General features: G+C 49.2%; 1 protein-coding gene across 1 annotated transcript in view; it reads left to right on the top strand.

Annotated features, from left to right (window-relative positions):
- The window catches only part of CSMD1 (CUB and Sushi multiple domains 1), a 1,409,269-nt gene that overhangs the window by 1,359,373 nt on the left and 28,964 nt on the right, over nucleotides 1-20,932 (top strand). Inside the window, exons 53-55 of the mRNA XM_057697717.1 lie at nucleotides 8,798-8,971; nucleotides 10,377-10,550; nucleotides 19,103-19,291. Coding sequence (XP_057553700.1) covers nucleotides 8,798-8,971; nucleotides 10,377-10,550; nucleotides 19,103-19,291 — 537 coding nt within the window. The remainder of the gene's footprint in view (nucleotides 1-8,797; nucleotides 8,972-10,376; nucleotides 10,551-19,102; nucleotides 19,292-20,932) is intronic.

The following is a 20,932-nucleotide window of genomic DNA, read 5'->3' as shown; positions in this document are numbered from 1 at the left end:
ATGAAATGCAAGGCCCACGTGTACATGATGTTTGAACTAAGAACCAGACTCTCTCGTCGGAGTCGGTGCTGAATCAAGTGGATGAGAGAAGTAAAGCAGAAGTGCTCGGCGTCCTCCTCAGCGTCTCTCTTCTGTTGAGAAGAATTATGACAAAGGTCGCAGCATCTTTTATATCAGACACTGGAGCCCCAGAAAAGAGAAGGAGTCCATCAAAGAGAACTTGGGAGTTTCAAGTGGCGTTGACTCTCCCGGGCGGGAGAGTCCCATGCAAGCAGGCCTTGGGTCTCAGGGAGGAGATAGCCAAGTCACTGACTCCTGTGGGACAGCATTAAAAGGAAGTACTCTAGCGTTAGACAAGTATCTGGTGTGACATTTCACACACAAAGGAGAGGAGTTAGCTGTCAGAAACTTTGGGTTTGTTACTTTGATGACACACAGAGCAGATGATCAAGCCTGTTATTTGAAAGCTCTTTGGTGATGTATATTCATGAAGAGCTAACATAGTTTCACAAAATTCACATGCAAGTCTGGACCCATCTTTGATGTTACTCTTAGATGGGTGTTTAGAAATAGTCTTTAGAAATGGTGTTTCTGGATTTCAGCACGATGTATATCAGGGTTTTCCATCATAACTCTTACAGTTAAGAAAGTGTAATGTGGACCTTAGGTTAAGTCTTTTAAAGGTTCCTTGAGGGACAGTACATGAATGATGTTTACTGGATTGATGTGATTTGGGAAGGAGGTTTCCAGGTAAATGCTTCTCTCTCCTCACTCGAGTCCTTTCCAAAACTGTAAATCAGACCTTGGGTAAGGGCGTGCTAGTGCTAGCCAAAAGAGAGGAAATACTTATTTGATGACAGGTTCAGGAACTCTTCAAAGCAAATGATAGGCCGATAGGTTTTATTAGACGTAAGAAAATAATAGAATTAGTGTAAAATTTTACTCAAAGTGAAAAATAAAATAACTGTAAATGTACGTGATGAGGGGAAATCATGAAATCAGCACACAGAAGGACTGGGCGATCTGGGCGATGGGAGGCTCGTTTGTGCGGAGAGACAGCTCTGACACCGGGGATGTCTCATAACTCGTCTCCATCTCGTTCCCTGCGCCTGACTGGCCCAGCTCTGGGATGACTGGTGATTCCAGTTCTGGGAGACGGTTTTGGTGGGCTGTTGAGGAATGTTTGGAAAACTTGTGATCCTGTGTTTGGCTGAGAGAAATGTTAGGAGGTCATTAACAGGTATTTTCAAATATTTAAAATGGTGGGGGAAAAAAGAAAAGAAAAATAAACAAAAATAAAAATTAACTAAACACCTCTGCTGAGGGCAAGGACCAGGATTGCTAATGACACTAGTGAGACAGTTCCATTCATTGGTTTGAAATAGCAGATGCTACGTACAGAAAAATAGTTTTTCAGACTCAGTATAAGAAATGTTTTCCCTTATTTATTTTTTAACACGTGGAATCTGTCCAAAAATGCAATGATGACTCCCTGCATAAGGTGGTCGGCCAGCCGGCAGGTTTTCGTCTGGGGCTCCGTAGGACGCCGAGCTTTATTGATTCTACACGCACCATGCTTTCTCCATCATAATGTAAAATACTTTGGCAAAAGCATTTTTCGAGTTGTGGGTATCTTATTTATTTTTAGGGTTACTGGAACTCAGAATGCTTTTTCCTGAGATTTTGCTTCTGCTTCATGTGGAGCAGGGATCGTATTTCTAGTTGTGGTACGGCGGTCACTCCCAGTGGTTTCCAGCAGGGAAGAATATGCCAGATTCCTTGATGGTCACTGCAGCAGAAATGGCCAAGCACATGCACGGACCCTGCCGCAGTGAGAGTCTCGTGATTGTCACCGGTGGGAGGGCTGCGTTCAAGGAGACGGGCGATTGCCTTTGTCTGACGTTCGAGAACTGAACCGATGCAGTGTCTGGATGCTAAGCTAGAACCTTTGAGAGAAGATAGAATAAGCAAAGCGGGGCAGCCCTGTGCGCAGCCATCACCGTAGCTCCGATTTAGGCAAAGCAGCACGTGTGCCTCCGAGTGCATTTTTATAAAGGCTCGGCCCACACGGAATCAAGGCCGTCGTCCCTGCTTACAGCTGGGCTCTGCCAGGGTGCTGTGAGTCGCCCCGGACTTGTCTAACTTACGACCTGTGCTGTGCAACGCTACACATCTCCCTGGGCTGGAAAATTAAGCCCTGAGAAGGCTGACCCCATATCTATGCACCAGGTAACTTGTAATCCGTCGGGGACAGTCCCCCTGCTCCCTTAATTACTTCCTTCTGTTTATCTTCCCTGTGGTGGTTCGCACTGAACCCTACAGGGAGCGCACTGACTACACGGGGATGCACGCTTATAATCCAGGTCTCTGGTCGCGGAAACCTGCATTAATCTTTTAAGACCATGTATATCATTTTGACCTTTTCAGCACATAATAAGCCATCATGTCTTTCCCTCTGTTACCTCTTTAATCTGTAGTTCTCAAGATGTCAGTGACAGATGGAGACGTTTCCCACATAAAGAGCATTAGCTTTTTTTCATTAGATTATTTTGCTCTTGTTTGAAGTGACTTTGCATTTTCTGCACCGTGGTGACCTATGAGGAGATGAATTCTTTTGTAAGTATGATAACGTGGTGACATTCATGTAGCTAAAATAGCTACATGACATGATTCAAAATGATATCGTTAGTGTTTTTCCACAGTTGTTAGAGAATACAACTGGAAAGTATTCGGCCGCCTTGTATTTTATGATAGATCCATGTAGAAATCTTTAATGAAACAACTGATTATGACAACGCTTGTATTGCTGCAAAAAAGATGATATTAGAGCAGATATATTAACCTCTCCCTCCTTGATCTTGGTATAAAATTGATGTTCAGTATAAAACACAGGCTGTATGATGGTCAGGGAGGTAAAATGTTTGGAAACAGTGCTAATCTTCACATTTTGCGTCTGTGATATCAGTGGCGTGGAGACAAATGTCATAATATTCTCCTCGGCCACGAGTGCCTCTGTCTATATGTCTGAATATCATCTAGTGATATTCATGTAATTCCTCAAGACGTATTGCATAGAATGTAAAGGTTAATGGGAGGTGGTTCTTTTTCCTTTTAAGGAATTTATAATCAAAGGAATAAATAAGATAAAAACCACATATCTTTAGTAAAAACTTGAGGTTAATGAATGGCAGGAGAGAGGGCCACATGAAGTGCTCCCCATATCCAGGGAGGGGCCGCTTTGATGAACGGGGGCGAGGGGGGGGATTCCAACATGCAGAAGTGGACGAGCGTCCTCCCAGAAATGAGAACCACAGGACGAGCGGCAGCTGCACAGATGCAGAACTGTGAGGCATGATGTCCTGACGGTTTGCCTGAACCAAGCACGTCCTGGGCCGGTGCTCTTTGTGGTCGCCGGATGCTGAGGGCTGGTGCTACTCTGGCAACGTGATCGTGGAAAGAATTCACGTGCCTTCACCAGCACCCCCTCTAGATCAGGCAGGGGCTAGTGCTGGTGTGGAGACATGAGCCTGCTCTGAGGACCCACAGTCTCAGAGAGGAGAGAAACAGGAAAGGAAAAGTATACTTCTGTCTGCTGAATTCAAAACAGAACAACCCGTTCAGTCTCGGTATTGTAAGGGGATGGTCCTAGAGACAGTCTGTCCTCTAGGGTTTGTGAAGGCTGCATACCCACGGTGGGTTTGGATTGAGTTATGTGACATTTTACAGGCAGACGAGAATGTGAAAGACGTTTTATGCAGAAGGGCAGTGTATGCAAAGTGAGAGAAGTAAAAACCATGGTACCTTGAGGAACTATGTTAATAAAAAGACAGATGAGAGATTCCTGGAAGCCCCAGAAACTACTCAAATCATGGTGCTGGCCTGAAGTTTCCTTAGTAAATACGGTTTAAAATAACTGCCATTGGGGCTTCCTAGGTGGCGCAGTGCTTGGGAGTCCGCCTGCCAATGCAGAGGACACGGGTTTGATCCCTGCTCCAGGAAGATCCCACATGCCGTGGAGCAACTAAGCCCATGCGCCAAAAAAATAAAAAATTAAAAAAAAAAATAACTGCCATTGACTAGGGTGCGTCAAAGAGAGACGTGATACAAATGTATTTTGTGGCCAGGGGGTGGCCTGGGTCGTTGGTGTGCCTGAGGGCACAGAGTGTGGCACGGCTCGTCTCACCCCACCTGCCCGTCCCTGCAGAGACTCTCGTGCTTTCTACAGGACTGCTTTTCCCTGACGTCCACAGAGTTGCTCACCATTACCCCTCGAAGTTGCTTGTGGAAAAAAAAAAAGTCTCATTTGTGAGAACTCAAATGTGTTCCTTTAAGATGCACAGATTTGGAGATTTAACTCCATCCATTGATGTTTAATGCTCTTGAGTCTTCCCTGCACGTAAGAGCATCTGATCCAACTGACGTTTCCTGACCGTCAGGTAACACTCAAGCAGAGTTTGCTGTTGGCTTCAGGGTTCACTGCCAATACCCCTGCCTTTGGCCCCAGGCCGGAGTTATTGCTGGAATGGGCAGAAGGAGGCAGACTGCATCGCTAATTCTCCTGCAGGTACAGCCTGCTTTTTAAGGCTTATTGTTTTATTTCAGCAATAAGTACCAATAATCACAAAGCAGATACAAAGGTTGAATATTCGGTTTATAGATTTTCTAAAAATGTGTGAATGTATTCATCTCTAATCCCCAAGCCAATATTTAGTATTTGTACTGAAACAAACCGACTCAGTGAAAAGAAGGTGACCTTAAAATAGAGAACTCTGTGGTGGGGAGGGACGTGTGTGTGTGTGTGTGTGTGTGTGTGTGTGTGTGTCTGTGTGTCTGTGTGAGAGAGAGAGAGAGAGAGAGAGAGAGAGGGGCCTTAGGACAGGACTGAGATCCAACCATTTGGTTCCTGTTAACACACAGACCCCACAGCGAGGGATGCAGGTCCCGGGCCTGCTGGTTGCACAGCGCACCTGTGACCCGGGAGCCAGGGTGCCGGCAGGTCCTCTGCAGGAGCAGGTTTCCGCGGCACCAGTGGAACTGCATTGAATTCCCAAACCACAGACCTCACTTCTGAAATTGCATGAGTCTAGGTAATTGTAAGAGACTCTGACACACTTGCCTGAAAGCACTTGAAGGAAGCGTCCGATCTCTGCCTTTGTTGTAAGTTTAGGGACATCTGCTAACGGACATCTGACACTCTGTGTCTGTCACTCAGAAAGGTCACCACTGAGAGTCAGTGTGGCCTGTTAGGCTGCAGACCGAGATCATTGCAGCATCAGAAACAAATAGTGAAATGCAGTCCGAAGAGCTCATCTAGACACTGCAAAATCCTACCCATGCGTGAGACTCCGTCTCTACCATGTGACTCCCTTCCAGTGGGCCCGGGTGGAACCGCAGGTGTAGGGGCTGGAGGACGGAAGGGATTCCATGCATCCAAGGGGCAGTTTTCAGAATATTCACTCGGCTAGTGTCGCTAAGAAAAACCTGGCCTCTGTTCACCGATGCCGAGTAGAAATAGGGAGACAGAGCTTCGGAGGAGTAGAAAGGAATAGCGTTATTACTTTGCCAGGCCAAGGGGGAACACAGTGGCCAGTGCCTCAAGAACGGTGCCCCCCGCTCTGGGGAACAGGGAGAGGGCTTAGAGTCGGGGCGCGTGGTCGGGGTAGGAGATAAGGATCTAGGCAGTGACAGTCCTGCCTTCTTCTGATGGGTGGGTGGTGAGGTGGGTAGGAGTCAGCGTCCATCCTCCACCTTCAGGTCCAGCTGGTCTGGGGTCTGCGTGCTTGTGGGCAGCACACCATCGTTCATCATAAACGTCTCCCACCTGGAGGGGGTTTCAACGTCTGCAAAATAGCTCAAAGACATTGTTGTGTGTATTGTTGCTGGGGAAACAGCACCTGCCCCGGGGCTGCTCTGGCCTGTTTCTCCCAGGTCTCATGCATCCCCTCCCTTCCCTAATTAACACCTGCTTGAATCTGCCCATTGGAACCCAGGGGAGGTCATGGAGGCTGAATGAAGGCTGTTTCCTGTAATCAAAGAAATAGGGGACACAGAAAGGCTCTGTGCCCAGGAGCCCCACAGGGCCCTGCTGGATATCACTAGAAACAAGCTCACAAACCAACATTTTGTTCTTGCAGAATCGTGGTTCAACACACACGAAAACATCCGTGTGTAGAATTGGCCAGTAACCTTCCAGAACCACTGCTTGGAGGGGCCCTGCCGTGGTGGGGCAAACACGTCACACGGCAGGCAGTGCCGGCTCCCGTGTCCCGTGTGCTGGCCCAGACTGTGTGATGTCAGGGCCCCGGGGCTGGAGGCTGCTCTGTGCTTCAGACCCTGAGCTGGGCTCCTGCAGGGACGTGGCCGCTGTCTGCCTTCTCCAGTTCCCACATGGGATGAGGTTGCAGGAAACCCTCGACCCTGGAGGAAACCAAGAACCCCTTGTCCGGGCCTCGTTCTCCCCGGTTTGGGCTCAGGGCTCCCCAGCAGGCATTCAGTGCGCCTGGCCACTGCTCCCTGTTTTAGCGGAATTTGGTAGATTTTATTCCCCCATCTTAATTTTCGAGAAAGATTGTTAAAAGAAATTCTCTTTTCTATTTGGGCATCTAACTAAAGCGTAATAACTAAAATACAGTAAATAAAAACAACCATACAGCTTCCGTTATGTCTAAAGTAGCATGCACTGAAAGGCCGGTGCTTTTCACAGCTTTTGGCACAGACAATGAGGTGACACCTTCAGACCCTGTGACCCACTCACCGGTATGAAGTCTCAGTTGTTCTGGAATTGCTTGGAATTCCTACTCCGTTGTGCAATTCGCCTTAAGAGGCCAATCTGAATGAAATTTTTAATGGTACAGTGTGTGAAATAGCCACCTGAGGAGAACTCGAAAGTACCCACCCCAGCCTGGAATTCTTGATTCTGCTACGATTCTCTCCAGAACGATTTTAAGCAGCTGGAGAATGACCCGTTCCGCAGTAACGCCCGTCGACGGCGGGGAGAAATGCGGGGTTAAGACCTAAAGTTCTAGAAATGTGGAAGTAATAGACTTGGTAATTCATACTTACACTAAAAGAAAATTCAGGAATCCCTTTAGGATATCTCTATCTATCCATCAACCTGTCCACTGCATTAAAAACCATCTGCGGGTACAGTTTTATGGATTCTACCCAATTCTATAGCTCCTTGCTGGCCAGAGCTCTCAGGCTCTGACTAGTGGCGGGTTATTAAATTCACGAGTCGGATTGATGTAAAAATAAAATAGGCCACATGCTTTCCACGCTGAGATTTCCTCTCCCCACATTAACAGAACCATTTCTGATGCATTTGTTAGGAAATTTGGCTTCCTTGATTTCCTAGGTGTGATGACACTGGCTATAGAACTGCCTGTAAAAGCATTTAGTGGTCTGTTTAGGCTGAAGCCAGATGCTAATGGAAAAGAAACAAGCAAACACACACACAGACACAAACCCCAGGGCCTGGCATCACAGTGTCCAGCCTACGGGAGAATCGCGTTATTTTACTTGGTTGATATTTTGTTTGAAACGTCAGGGCTGCCCTCATCCCGATTCTTTGTTTGTTTGTTTGTTTTATATCCTTCTTTGCTGCTGTTTCTCCTCAGTGGAATAGTAATAACTAAATGCGTCCACAGTTGTGGAGGATGAATGACACGGAGTATGAAACGTCTGAGGTTGTAAAATAAAGAGGATAAAATGGGTGCCCTTCTGGGAAATGGATAGTTTGGTGCACTAGCTCCATAATCTTCATTTTAACTGAGGCTCTAAAAATAAATAGAAGTTCTCAGTACAGGGACTAGAATGCCTTTCTCTCACCTTTACAAACGTGCTAACGAACGTTGCACTGTTTGCCAACGACCTCCTTACATACCAGAGCCCTCACATCAGCATTGGTTTCCGCCCCTTAAGTGTCGGTGTTCACCCCAATTTCGTCTTTGGGCCCTTTCTTTTCTTGTTATACGTACTTTTCACAGGTGAGCTCAGTCACCCGCTGGTTTTTCCTAAATCTGCTCTGTCTGCAGGGCGTCCGTCTCCTGAGCTCTAGACTTCCGTGTTCAGTATTTGACCGCTTCTCCTAGACATCAGTTGAAACATAGCTCAAATGGACATTTTCTGAATTTGAACTTATTTTCTGATATCAGCCCTTCCTCTGAAATTTCACAAACAGTTCAGGAATCTAGCCTGGAAGTTCGTCCACCCCTTTCTTTGCTACCCGTTTCAATAGAGTTACAGAACTTACATTAATCCCAAGAATCTCATTCCTTTCTTTTGGCTTTTATTTGAAAATAGAATAACTAGATAAATAACAAAATATCAATAAGAAAAATAAGTAAAACAAATAAATGGAGAAACCATAACTGGGGAAACACCTTTTAACAGTTTTATGTTTGAACTATTACTTATGTTACCCACAATTTGTTGAGAAAAATTAACGAATTAACCATATCAAATAAAAAAATATATAAATGGAAAAAAATTCCAGTAACGTTTACATTCAGTACAATCACCTGACAACAAAGATAAACTAATTTTGAATGTAGTACTTTTATTTTTTTAGATTTTTTTTATTGCAGTACACTTGATTTACAATGTTGTGTTCATTTCTGCTGTACAGCAAAGTGACCCCGTTACATATTTATATTCTTTTCCATTCTGGTTTATCCCAGGACATTGAATGTAGTTCCCAGTGCTAGACAGTGGGACCCAGTTGTTTATCCATGAGTGTGGTACTTTTCTAGAAGACAGACCCTGCAGCGTATTTTCAGTGGTTTTGCTCGCTTTTCAGCTGGCCACTGCGGCTCCCCCGACCCCATCGTGAACGGGCACATCAGCGGCGACGGCTTCAGTTACCGGGACACCGTGGTTTATCAGTGCAACCCCGGTTTCCGGCTCGTGGGGACTTCCGTCCGGATATGCCTGCAAGACCATAAGTGGTCCGGACACACCCCGGTCTGCGTCCGTAAGTACAGTCTGTGAACCGATTCAGCAGGTGGCTCCCTTCGTGGTGTTTTTTTGGTCATTAAATCACGGCACAGGCACGTTTAATCTCAGAGAAAAGGACGGAGGGCTGTCGTGGGTGCCCCCCCACATCCGTCTTCGGTCCTCCTCCCATCCCAGCTCCTTCCAGTGCCTCCTCTAGGCTCCCGTCCACATTGAACCTGCTCACAGCTCATCTCAGAGGGGTCCCAGGAGAAGTGAGGTCAGGCATTCATCCCCCGACGTTATCCCAGATGACAAGGTGGAAACAGCATCTGACCAGAGGAAGAGGGGCCCGAGTCTGCTGGGCGGCGTTGCAGGGACCCCGTGGGATCCGCTCCCCTCCACCCCAGTCTTCTGTGCGGTCTTGTGTTTCTTTCATTGCTTCATCAAGCACACAGAGAGCTTGGTACGGAGTCCTTCCTGTAATAGAAAGAGGTGAAATTGTAGGTAACCGTTGTCCTCAAACTTTCTAACTTCAAAGATGAATTCTGACTCCTATTTTTAGAAGAGATTGTACCCCTATTGCAAATTTCCTTTTAAACCATTTTTTCCCTAGTATGTTCTGTATTTCCCTAAACAAAGGGAATGTTGATGCAACTGCAGGACAGTGGCAGTAATTCTCTGCGATAGTGTGTGGGAAACGTACGCAGTTCAAGGGTGAACGCTTTACTTAGAAGGAAAAACTGTTGACAAGATGAATGTGAAGGAAGACACCAGCTTTCCAGCTGTGATGTGTCTTTCGAAAGGGCCAGTGAAGGATACCTCCATGCCTTGTGCTGCTGTCGTTGTGGGCTTGACATAATGACCGCTGACTACCTTCCAGAGGACCACACAACAGGCAATGTCAGAGAAAATATGGTTTGAGCGTGGACTCTTATTTTTGCTAATTTCATGATGTTTAAATTGATATTGGAATAATTTATACATACACAACGTAAATTATCAGCCACAGTCCTATAACGTTTCAAAATGAGAGTTCCACAGAATTAGCTGGTGTGTTCTAAGGGGAACATATTCAAAACTAATGATTAATACAAAAATTTTGCATCTCTTGTTTTTTGCCGCTTTATGTTAAAATTCCTTGATTGCCTGTCACGATGTGAGGCAGAAGTAACGATGCTGGTGGTGAAGGGAGTGCCCTCACGGATGCTGGTTGTTTTCCACAATTACAGTGAACACCTGTGGGTTCAGCCCATGCGTCTTCCCCCCAATATTCCCCTCCACGTGTGACCACAACCTGTGACGTATCTGATTAGCTGTCAGCCCCTTAATTCAGACACGTAACGTACCCGTCGGTGAGGCAGTGAAGAATTCCGTGTGAGGAGGGGTGTCAGTGATGCCTGGTCGATTTTCTGACCGTGAAGTGCACCTGTCTTCCTTCGTAGCCATCACCTGTGGCCACCCGGGAAACCCCGCCCACGGGGTCACGAACGGCAGCGAGTTCAACCTGAACGACGTGGTGAACTTCACCTGCAGCACCGGCTACCTGCTGCAGGGCGCGTCCCGAGCCCAGTGTCGGAGCACCGGCCACTGGAGCAGCCCCCTGCCCACCTGCCGAGGTAGGAGGCTCGGGGTTGGGAGGGCTGAGCTGACCCCGGGGGCCGCCTGCGCGCCCGTGCGAGGGCGAGGCCGCCCTCCAGGGACAGGGCTCCTGCAAGGAGGGTGGGGACCGACTCCTGAGGGCGATGCCCGGATCGCCCCGGGCCTCTGTCGTGTTGCTGGCCAGAGAGTCAATCAAAAACCCTGGGTGCTCTGTTTCAAAGAACCCTCACCTTGCCTTTGTCTTTTGCGTCATGACACACGCGTGGATTCGCACCACGTGCGTTCCACACCGGTGGTCCTGAAGCTTCTAGACTCCTGGATGCACGTGAGACGTTCTTATCGCTTTTAAAGCTCACGTTTTAGAAATTCACTTCTTTAAAAACTGTCACATCGACCTGGACTAACAGCTCAATTTCCAAGCAAGTGCTGCTTTGTAGTTTTCTATTTCTAGCTGTTTGAGCTTAGGCCGTTTAAGGTTTTGCTTCCATTACTTTCCGTTAAAACATCTCTCCTACTGAAGATGCATGTCCTTCTGCGTGCAGGTGCAGTTTTTTGGTTGTTTGGGTTTTGTTTTGATAGTGACGTGGTATTAAAGCCAGGCACGCGTGGAGGCCCCTTGCTCTGGCCATCCCCCGCCTTCCCGCTGGGCTCCGAGGGAGCTGTGTTCACATGCAACAGCAGCACGGGTGACGGTCCGAGTGCGTTTCTGAACGGCAGTTACGTGGCTCTGGCCACCAGCGTGTCAGGTCTGCTGTGCGTCTGTACCAGAGTGCTTGCCTTATGTTCAGAGATCAAGAAGAGCCTCCTAACCCCGCTTCCCTCTAAAACTCCCTTTCCACCGTGGGAGGATCTTGCTGTGACGCGCCGAGACCCCGGGTTCCCTGTTCTCCCTGTCCCCGGAAGGCAGGCTCCAGCTGTGTCCTCTCTGGTGGGGAAGGGAGTTTCTCACAGAGACGGCCCTCGCCTCTTGTTCCAGAGCTGCTGCTGGTCTCCTGACACCGTAGGGGGGCTGCTCAGCGTGCACACTGGCGAGTTCACCTCCTCGGTTATACGTTATTATCATGATTGTACTCGCAGGGCCGCGGAAGGGGCTGGCTGGGGTTACGGGGCATCTTGGAAGGGGTGAGCGGCGGCGGGGAGCTGGCTCCTGAACCACGTCTGGCCCCGCGGCCTTCCGCGGGGACCCCTTGGCGAAGCCTGAGTGCTCCCTGAGCCCCGTGCCGTGCGTGGCTGCGGTGCGCTCGGTGACTCACGCGGCCGCGGCCTCGCCTCTCACCGGGCACCGTGGGGCCCGCCTGTCTGCCAGGAGCCCTGAGCACCTGCACGGTCGGGGAAAGACTTTGCAGTGGGCCTCTGCCCGCCACTGAGCAACACAGCTGCAAAGACTGAGGAAAAGATTCAGCAGCTTTGATCAAACCGTTTTCTCCATCCTGTATGACAGGGAAAAAAGCAGCACAACTGAAAGGAGGGTCAGAAATGAAGGCCCCTGAGTTAGGGTCCAGCGGGTCTTCCCGCGGGGCACGCGTAACGCAGGTGTACGAGAGCCATCTGTAACCATCCCCCACACCCTTCTTCCAGCCTCCTCTAACGTTTCGTAAGCACCTGCTGTGTTCCGGGTGCGGTGCTGCCCGGTGGCTACAGGGACGGGTGACGGGACCTTGCAGCGGACGCCCGTCCGGAGGCTGATCAGGCAGGAAGCCCGCACGGCTGCGGCGCCTCTGCCCGCTGGACACAGTACCTGCCAGCTCAGCGGAAGGTTGAACAAATTCACAATGATAGGCTTTTCACCATCAACACGTTTTTGTTTCTGTACCTCATTTTCCTCTACCTTATGCCAAAAGAGAGAGAACAGAGATTAAATGCCTACACTTTATTAATGGTCTGGGGTTTCACACGGCAGGGCCTTTAGGCATCTGTGGTGCTGTGTACGGAACGCTGGGGTGTGTTTCCGTCTTCACTATTAATTGTGACTTTTCTTACCTTCCTCCCTTTTCTTGAAAAATCAGAATGGACGTATTTTTTTGAATAGATTTTACTTTTTGGAGTAGTTTAGATTTATGGCAAAATTGAGCTGAAGGTCCAGAGGTTTCCCATAAACCCCCTGCCCCCACCGATGCATGGCCCTCGCGCCCCACCCCCGCTGTCCCATCCCCACCTGGTGGTGCATTTGTCATCACTGGGGAACCTGCACGGACACGTCACCTCACCCAGAGTCCACGCGTGATGCGCTGGTGTTGCACATCCTGTGGGTCTGGGCAGGTGTGTCGCGACGTGTAGCCGTCACCGCCGTATCCTGCAGACGGTTCTCACGGCCCTGATGTTTCTCTGCGTTCCACGTATTCATCCCTCCTCCTGCCCCCCGACTCCTGGCAGCCCCTCATCTTTTTACTCTCTCCATAGTTTTGCCTTTTCCAGAATGCCATGTGGTTGGAACCACAGGATGTAACCATTTCAGATTGGCTTTTTTCATTTAGTATTGCATATGCGTTTAGATTTCCTCTATGCCTTTCCCTGGCTTGATAACCCATTTCTTTCCAGCGATGAATCATATTCCATTGTCCCGACAGGCCACAGTCCGTCCCTCCGTCCACATGCTGAGGGGCATCCGGTCCTTCCAGGCTTTGGCAACTATGCATAAAGCAGCTGACGTCACTCCCGTGCAGGTTTTGTGTGGACGTACGTTGTTAACTCCTTTGGGTAAACATTAAGGAGCATGGTTTCTGGATTGTATGGTAAGAGGATGCTTAATTTTGTAAGAAACCACCGAACTGTCTTCCGAAGTGGCTGCACCGTTTTGCGCCCGCACCAGCAGGGATGAGGGCTGCTGCGGCTCTGCGTCCTCGCCAGCACGTGTGGAGGCAGCGGTGTGAATTTCGGCTGTTTCGATAGGCGTGTGGTGGAGCCTCCTTGTGGCTTTAATTTGCGTTTCCCTGATGACACATGGCGTGGAGCGTCTTCTCAAAGGCTTATTAGCCATCAGTAGGTCTTGTTTGCTGAGGTGTCAGTTAAGGTCTTCGCCCCATTTTTCAGTTGGGTTGTTTGTTTTCTTATTGTTGAGTTTTAAGAGTTGTTTTTTAATGTTTTGGATTACCGTCCTTTATCATTTATGTCTTTTTAAATATTTTCTCTTAATTTGTGGCTCGTCTTATTCTCTTGGCACTGCTTTGGAAGAGCAGAACTTTAAAATTAGCACTTGATTTTAAAAGTTGACCCTTCAAAAATGTCTGATGAAGGAGGAGATGACTGACAAACACAGCCATCCGAGTGCGGAGGGGATCGGAAACCACCCTGTGGTCTCCCGGGTGCCTCCTGCTCGTGTGTCTGTTATTTTCTGTTGCTTTGTTTTGCTTCATTTGTGAACTAAGAGATACACTCTAGTGCACAGAAGTTACATACATATTATTCAACCAGGAAAAGCATGCTTTCAAAGAGGTCAGGCTTATAAAGACAGTGAAGCATCAGGAAAAAAAAAATGGCGTGAAACTCAAAAAGTTGAAGTTAACAAAAATAGCTGCTCTGTTACTAAAATTCCCCGGGATTCTTGGTGTGTTCTGCAGTGTGGCCTGGTTCTTATCTTGTGTGGTTCCTTGAATAAATCCGCAGATGGTTTAGGGTGTTGTATCTCGTGTAAGCGTCTGTTGTGCCTGACTTCTCCTCCCAGATACTAGATCCGATTCTCAGATGCCTCATCTGGGGAGGTCAGTGAGTCCTGGAATCCTGAGTAGTCCTGCAGCGTGTAGTTAGTTAAAGAGAAACTCCACCAGAACTTTGGAACGGACTCCCAGCAAATCTGTGCTAAAGTGAGGCTGATTTAGACAGGTTTCCGTAGAGTCTCTCCACCCTGGACTCACCTGTCATCCTCAGACTCAGCCCTCCCCAGGGAAAAGCTCTGGCCACAGGGGCAGTGTTTGTGATGAAACGGAACCCTCCCAACCAGGAAACGGCTCACCCCCGGCTGTGTCTTTACAGGCAGGATCAGGAAAATAAACAAATAAAGGAAAGCATCCTTTCTGCTAGTGCTAATGACTTCCTGGAATAAATACATGATATGGCTTCAGATGTCACAAAAAGGAATGAAAACAAAAGTTTCACAGTTGTTTGAAGAGTCAGGTATGCCTGCTGTTCCGGAGGCCCCTGTTTCTATAGAAGAGCCTTCTGAGTCTTTTCTCCTAAATCCAAACATGTGTCCACAGGATCTTAAAAGTTCACTCAGTTCAAGGAGGAAAAAGGAGGTACAGCAAGTCTGACAGTTTTACGATGAGTCACTTAATGCTTTCTTTCCTCATGTCATAATTTTTGTGTTACATGCAAATGTTCAGAGGTTTTATTTTTTTCTTACCTACCATTTTGTAGGATCGGCTGTTTAAACTCAGAGAACTAAAATGTATGTCCTTTGCTATTACATACATGAGGATAAAGAAAATTAAGAAAATATGGGGTGAGTAAAGGTGCTGTTCTGGTTAGAGAGAAATAAAAAAGGAAACAAACAAACAAGAAAACCTCACTAAGCTTGCATAACTGAATCCAGGGTCTTGTGGATTCACCGGAGAACATCGGTTTCCTTCTATGAAGGAAGAAATCCTGCCCTCCTCTTAGGTTTCCGTGAGCTCTCAGTAACCCAGCGCACATGACATGCTTAGCGCAGCGCCTGCTGCATAGTAGGTGCCCAGTGTCCCACCCCCACCCGCCTCTGAAATTTAACTCGAATCAATTATAATCAGTTACAACGTTTCTTCTTTTTTTTTTTTTAAGATTTATTTTATTATTTATTTATTTACTTATGGGCTGCATTCGGTCTTCGTTGCTGCGCACGGGACTTTCTCTAGTTGTGGTGAGCGGGGGCTACTCTTCATCGCGGTGCACAGGCTTCTCCTTGCAGTGGCTTCTCTTGTGGTGGGGCACGGGCTCTAGGTGCGCGGGTTTCAGTAGTTGTGGCGTGTGGGCTCAGTAGTTGTGGCGTGTGGGCTGTAGAGCACAGGCTCAGTAGTTGTGGCTCACGGACTTAGTTGCTCCGTGGTGTGTGGGATCTTCCCAGTTCAGGGATCGAACCTGTGTCCCCTGCATTGACAGGCGCATTCTTCACCGCTGCACCACCAGGGAAGCCCCAGAACATTTCTTCTTTATCAAACTTGAATGTCTCATTACACCTAAAATCGATTTCTTTATTCTTCTCAGTTATTGATAAAAGATGAAAAGTAACTTTCATACATTGGAAAAACAGTCATAATAAATTGCTTTCGGTGACCAGTAACCCTGTGTTTAAATTCGGATTCATCCAGTTAGTGAACAGGTTGGAGACGATGCTGTGTGACCCCCCGAACGCTGCGTAGTCACCCCACCTTTGATCGTCCTCTCAGCTGCACAGAATCCCTTCTGTTGAAAAATTTAAAAAACACGTAGGACAGGGAACTCAAATCAGTTATGAATGCTTTCTAAAAAATTTAGTGAACTAATTCTTACCCATTTTCCCACTGCCAAAGAATTTAAATTGACTATTTTTACATTATGAAACATCATTTCCTTGTTTTCCTGTTTATGACCAGGCTCTTAATGAGCCATAAAAGAGAACAAGAAATAAGCAAGAAACAGGAATAAACACAGAAAAGAGATGTAGACACAGGCTGCGGGGGAAAAAGAAAGGAAGATATGGAGATGGTGAGATGGTCCCTCCCTCCCTCCCTTCCTTGCTTCCTTCCTTCCTTTTCTCCTAAAGCCCTATGGCCCCAGAAGGAGGCTGGGAGGTCACCGGTACCCGTGAGCCCTGTGCCTCACCTAGCTCAGGTGTGACCATCTTTGTGCCCTGGGACATGTTCTGGTCGTCACGTGAATGTCTGTTTTACCCTCCAGCATACACAGGTGTGCCCCCAGCACACATGTTGTGCCTTCCTGGACTCCACACGGGCTCTGTGCATATGATATCCATGTTTCTCTCCAGCGGAGGAAGTTCCATTCTATGTCAGGTGTTAACACCTGAACGTCCAGGCCAAGCCTCGGCGCTTCGCGTATGGAGGGGGTGATGCCAAGAGAGGGGAGGCCTCCACAGTGAGCCTCTCACCGGTTACGCTCTGACACTCTGTCCTCTGCTAGACGCCACGTCTCAAACTGAAAAAGTAACGTGGTTCCAGCAGGTCCGACTTACTGTCACAGCATCCGCTTCACGGGTCCCTTCAGGTGCCACCAGATGGTTGAAGCAGTTTGCCTGCTCCTTCCACTGTGCGGGCAGCTCACCTCTGTCCGTCACGTGAAGTCTCACTCCACCAGATCCAGGATAGGAGCCGTGCCCAAAGCAGGAGAAAGAGCAGGGCTGGGAGGGCAGCTCCTGTGGTTGGACAGGGTGCTGCGGAGCTGCCTTGGCCGGCAGCCTGCCCTCCAGATGGTAAAACACACTCGTTTGCGGCAAAGACCTGGAATATTCCAGAGTTCTCTCTGTCATGGACGAATACGTTAAAATCTTCCTGCCTTATTTTTCCTTTCCCCAGTCAGGCACATACAGCTGTGGAGCCAACCAAATAACAGGACGGATAGAAGCCGATGTTTCTGACTGCAGTTATGCAGGTCTGAATTCTGCAGGACCGGTTCCGCAGGACAGGGCTGAGCTTTAGAGTGTTTGGAGACATACCTCTTCCAATATCAAGAACAATTCGCTTTTCCCTCTTGGAGCTCTCGGAATCTAACTTGGTCAGGCATGTTTATTGCCTCATTTTTTAAGGATGCTGAACTGAGTGAAAGGATGGGGAGGAGCCTGGAACTCGGAGCCCCTTCCAGGCAATTCTGATGCCACGTCGCGTCCCAGAGTGGGCGCCAGCGCGTCCGTGGTGAGCACGTCCGCGTCGCCTGCACTCTGTGCCACGGGCAAGAGCAGCCCTCCTCCTGCCACGGGGGCTCAGAGAGCCCCCCGCTCCTCAGCCTGCAGGGGGAAGCGGGCGGGCCTCCCGTTGCCATAGCAATAACTGCTTCTCTTTTCTTTCTCTTCTTCCCTCCAGCTCCATCCTTCTCTCGACCCCCAACCCGTAACGGCACTTGCTCTGTGTGTTTACTGTTTCTCACTCACCCCACAATCAGGCTGTGTTCAGGAAAGCTGGGCCCACGTATAAAAATACGGCTTCAAGAAAGGAGGAGCCCAGGTGGGGCGTGTGAGGCGTGTGCCGGGCGTCCTGGTACAGGAAGGCGCGGCGCCTCCACGCTTGTCGCCTGAGCCAGGTCCCCTCCTCTCACGGCACAGAGCCTGCTGTGGTTTGGGGACCGTCCTCTGAGCACAAACCCAACACCGTGGCGTCTCTGGCCTTCAGGCCAAGGCGACACCTTCCTGCTTACGAGGGTCGGACACGAGGGAGCTGTTCCTGTCTCCTGCGCGTGACAGGCAGCTCCCGGTGCCCGCTGGGCCGACGCGGGCGTTTTTCAGGTTATAAAAATAGTGAATCCTTCAAGTCTGTGATGCGTTCCCCAAATAGATAGTTCCTGATGTTTTAGGTGGGTTTGGTGGCAGTTTTATTGCAGGTGCAACGCAGTATGGAGCCTTAGAAATACCTGCCGGAGCTGCGTAAACGTGTTTGTTTGACTGGAAAGGATGTGAGTCTTTCTTCTATCCACTCAGCATCGGTTCAAGGATAGGACATTATTGTGCAGCCCCAAAAGGGACCCGTGCCGCTTCTCATCCGCCCCCACCTTCTTCCTGATCCGCGCCCACCTTCGTCCTGGGGACAGAGAGGGGTCGAGGGCACGGAGGCAGGAGGGTCTGCCCTCGGCCGCCGGGACCCGGCGCGCGGTGGCTGCCTGGGAACTCGGGGCGCGGCCCCTCCTGACCCAGAAGGGTCTGGGGAGAGCGCGGCCCCGCAGCTGCGGCCCCGTGAGCGGCGGGCGGCTCAGAGCAGGAGACACGTGGGGCTCTGCCTTGCCCCTGACCTGCAGAAGCACAGGGCCGGTTCCCTCCCAGATGCCAGTGGGCACGCGGGCTCAGAGCGCCTCCTTCAGTCAACCGGGCGCGTCCCACCGTCCCTGCCGGGCTGTCCCTACAAGAGAGAGGCTTAACTTGGAGGCCGCGTTGATTTACATTTTGCTTCAGTGCTGTGGAGGAACTGTTGCTTTGTCTGCTTTAGACATACAACAGAAGTGACTCTAGGCTCACGTTGAAGCATCCGTGCATGTCGGTGGGGGGGGGGTCATTATTACTGCATCCCAGACCGTCCTAGAATATCACACTCACAAAGATGTAAACGAACGTCAGCCATTTCTATCTTAACGTTTTCATAACATAAAAGCAAGCAGGTAAATGAGTTTGCGACTCTACACCGGAGAAGCTTATTCTTAGGAAGCAGGTACAGGCTCTCAGCCCCGCGTCGGTAGGGTGGCCGTGGCAGCCCCTGCACCGCTTGCCGCTCGTTGAAGCGTCCTGTTCCGAAGCAGGAAGTGGCATCCGGCGAGGGTGCCGGTCTCTCACGCCCTGGCTCTGGTGCTGTCCTCTTACACACTTTGTAAAACCACGAGGAGGCGTCTGCCTTCCGTGCCCGTGTGTTGTGTTTATAAACGTGTAGCTGCGTGTGAGTGACGTGTCCCACGCTTTCCCCTGCAGTGGTGAACTGCTCGGACCCGGGCTTCGTGGAGAACGCCGTGCGGCCCGAGCCCCAGAACGTCCCCGCGAGTTTTGAATACGGGAGGAGCGTCGTGTATCACTGCAAGAAGGGCTTTTACCTGCTGGGATCTTCTGCCTTAACCTGCATGGCGAATGGCTTGTGGGATCGCTCCCTGCCCAAGTGTCTGGGTACGTGAGGGTCATTTTTGGGTTCGTGTGCTACAGGTCCCTGAAAGAACACCACCGATAGGACACGTTTGTGTTCAGGTATTCATAACGATATTGATTTGTCATTCCTTCTGCCCGCCTCATCACAAATTATCTTAGTTATCATGATAACCTTATAGATCAGCCAGAAATCACCAAATACAACCCAAACTAGTTTCAGGGGCAGAGGGGCCGGGGCGCTGGCCCCAGAGGGAAATGGACCCAGCCTCTGGGCCACACCCAGACCCGCTCTGTCGCTGTGTCCACTGGTCACTGCCTGTCCCCTGCTTCACCCAGCAGGTGGGCTAATCCACCCGTTCAGACACGGCCTCCAGACCGTGCCTCTGGCAACACCCCCATCTCTCAGCACCACGCATCTCTCTGCACCCAGGTTCAGAAGTATCGGCAGAAGGCTGTAGCAGAGCCTCCGTGTCCTGACCTAGTATCTGTGGCCGGAAGGGCGGAGCACTCTGAGGGCCCGACGCGGGTCTCACTGGCACCCCTGGTACAGTCCACCATGAACATGATAAAAAAAATAGCATCTTGGTGGTAACTTCCTCTGACCCACAGGCTTACACAGGAGGAAGGCATGTTGTCATGAAGAATGGGCCTCCTCTGGACAGACAGAATTATAGGTCAGCACCGTGGCTTCCCTCAAAACACTGCTAACACTGTGTTTTAGAGCATTTAGACCATATAGATTCGCAAGGACACTTTCTATTTTACCCAAATAGCTAAATTGTCCTTTAGTTCAAAGAGAACCGTCTTGTGAAAATAGAGTCTCAAAATGAAAGAAAAGGTGTCACTCTCCTTGGCCTTTGAAAAATGAGTCAGAAACAAAACAACACCGTCCTTATCTTTTCAGTATTCATTTCGTGTGCGTAGATGAAAATGGGAAATGACAAGTACAGTATAAATTGAATTTCCAAGAAAGATGTGAGAATGCATCTTACCTCTCACAGCTACAGCATTTCCAGTGCCTTCACAGATAGGGCTTGTGCTGGAGGCTTTTCTCCTGCAAGTCAGGGCCCCTCAAAGCTCTTTCAGTCTGCCCAGAAACCTGTCTCAAATTCTAACTCTAACAATACAGTTAATTTCTATGGAGAGAGAGAGTGATACCTTTCAAAAACAAATGCACAGGCTTCTATGACAAAAACGCATCTAAAATGTATTACAATCCTCATCAAATTTTATGTTTTCTGGGTTTCTATGCCTTCACACCTGGGAATTTTCAGAGAAATTAGTTTTGTTCTGGTTGTTTTCTCCCCAGAGGTTTCTCTTGCATCTTCTCTGGCGGCCCTGAGATGCCCTTAGTTGTGGCAGTGACGCCCGCCGGCTCCAGAGCCCCGGGAACCAGGTTTTCCCTGATCTCATGTTCTGAGGTGGCGAAGAGTTCCCACCGCCTGTGGTCATTCACCGCGGGAAGTCCCGCGAGTTTGGGAAAACACGCTCACAGAGGAGCGTTCTGTGTTCACACACTCTGTAGCCGCTCACCTCCGTCTCTATTTTTGCAGTCATATTGTTCCACTGGTTTTTTTTCTCTTATTTCACCTGGAACTGATCATTCACCAACCATTTCACTGCTTCAGGTCCAGTGAGCTTCTTTTTAGGACTCTGTAGATA

The sequence above is a fragment of the Hippopotamus amphibius genome, chromosome 10 (genome assembly GCF_030028045.1).
Source record: "Hippopotamus amphibius kiboko isolate mHipAmp2 chromosome 10, mHipAmp2.hap2, whole genome shotgun sequence".
Lineage (NCBI taxonomy): Eukaryota > Metazoa > Chordata > Mammalia > Artiodactyla > Hippopotamidae > Hippopotamus > Hippopotamus amphibius.
Note: the sequence above shows the minus strand (reverse complement) of the source record. Positions and strands in the feature narration are given on the sequence as shown.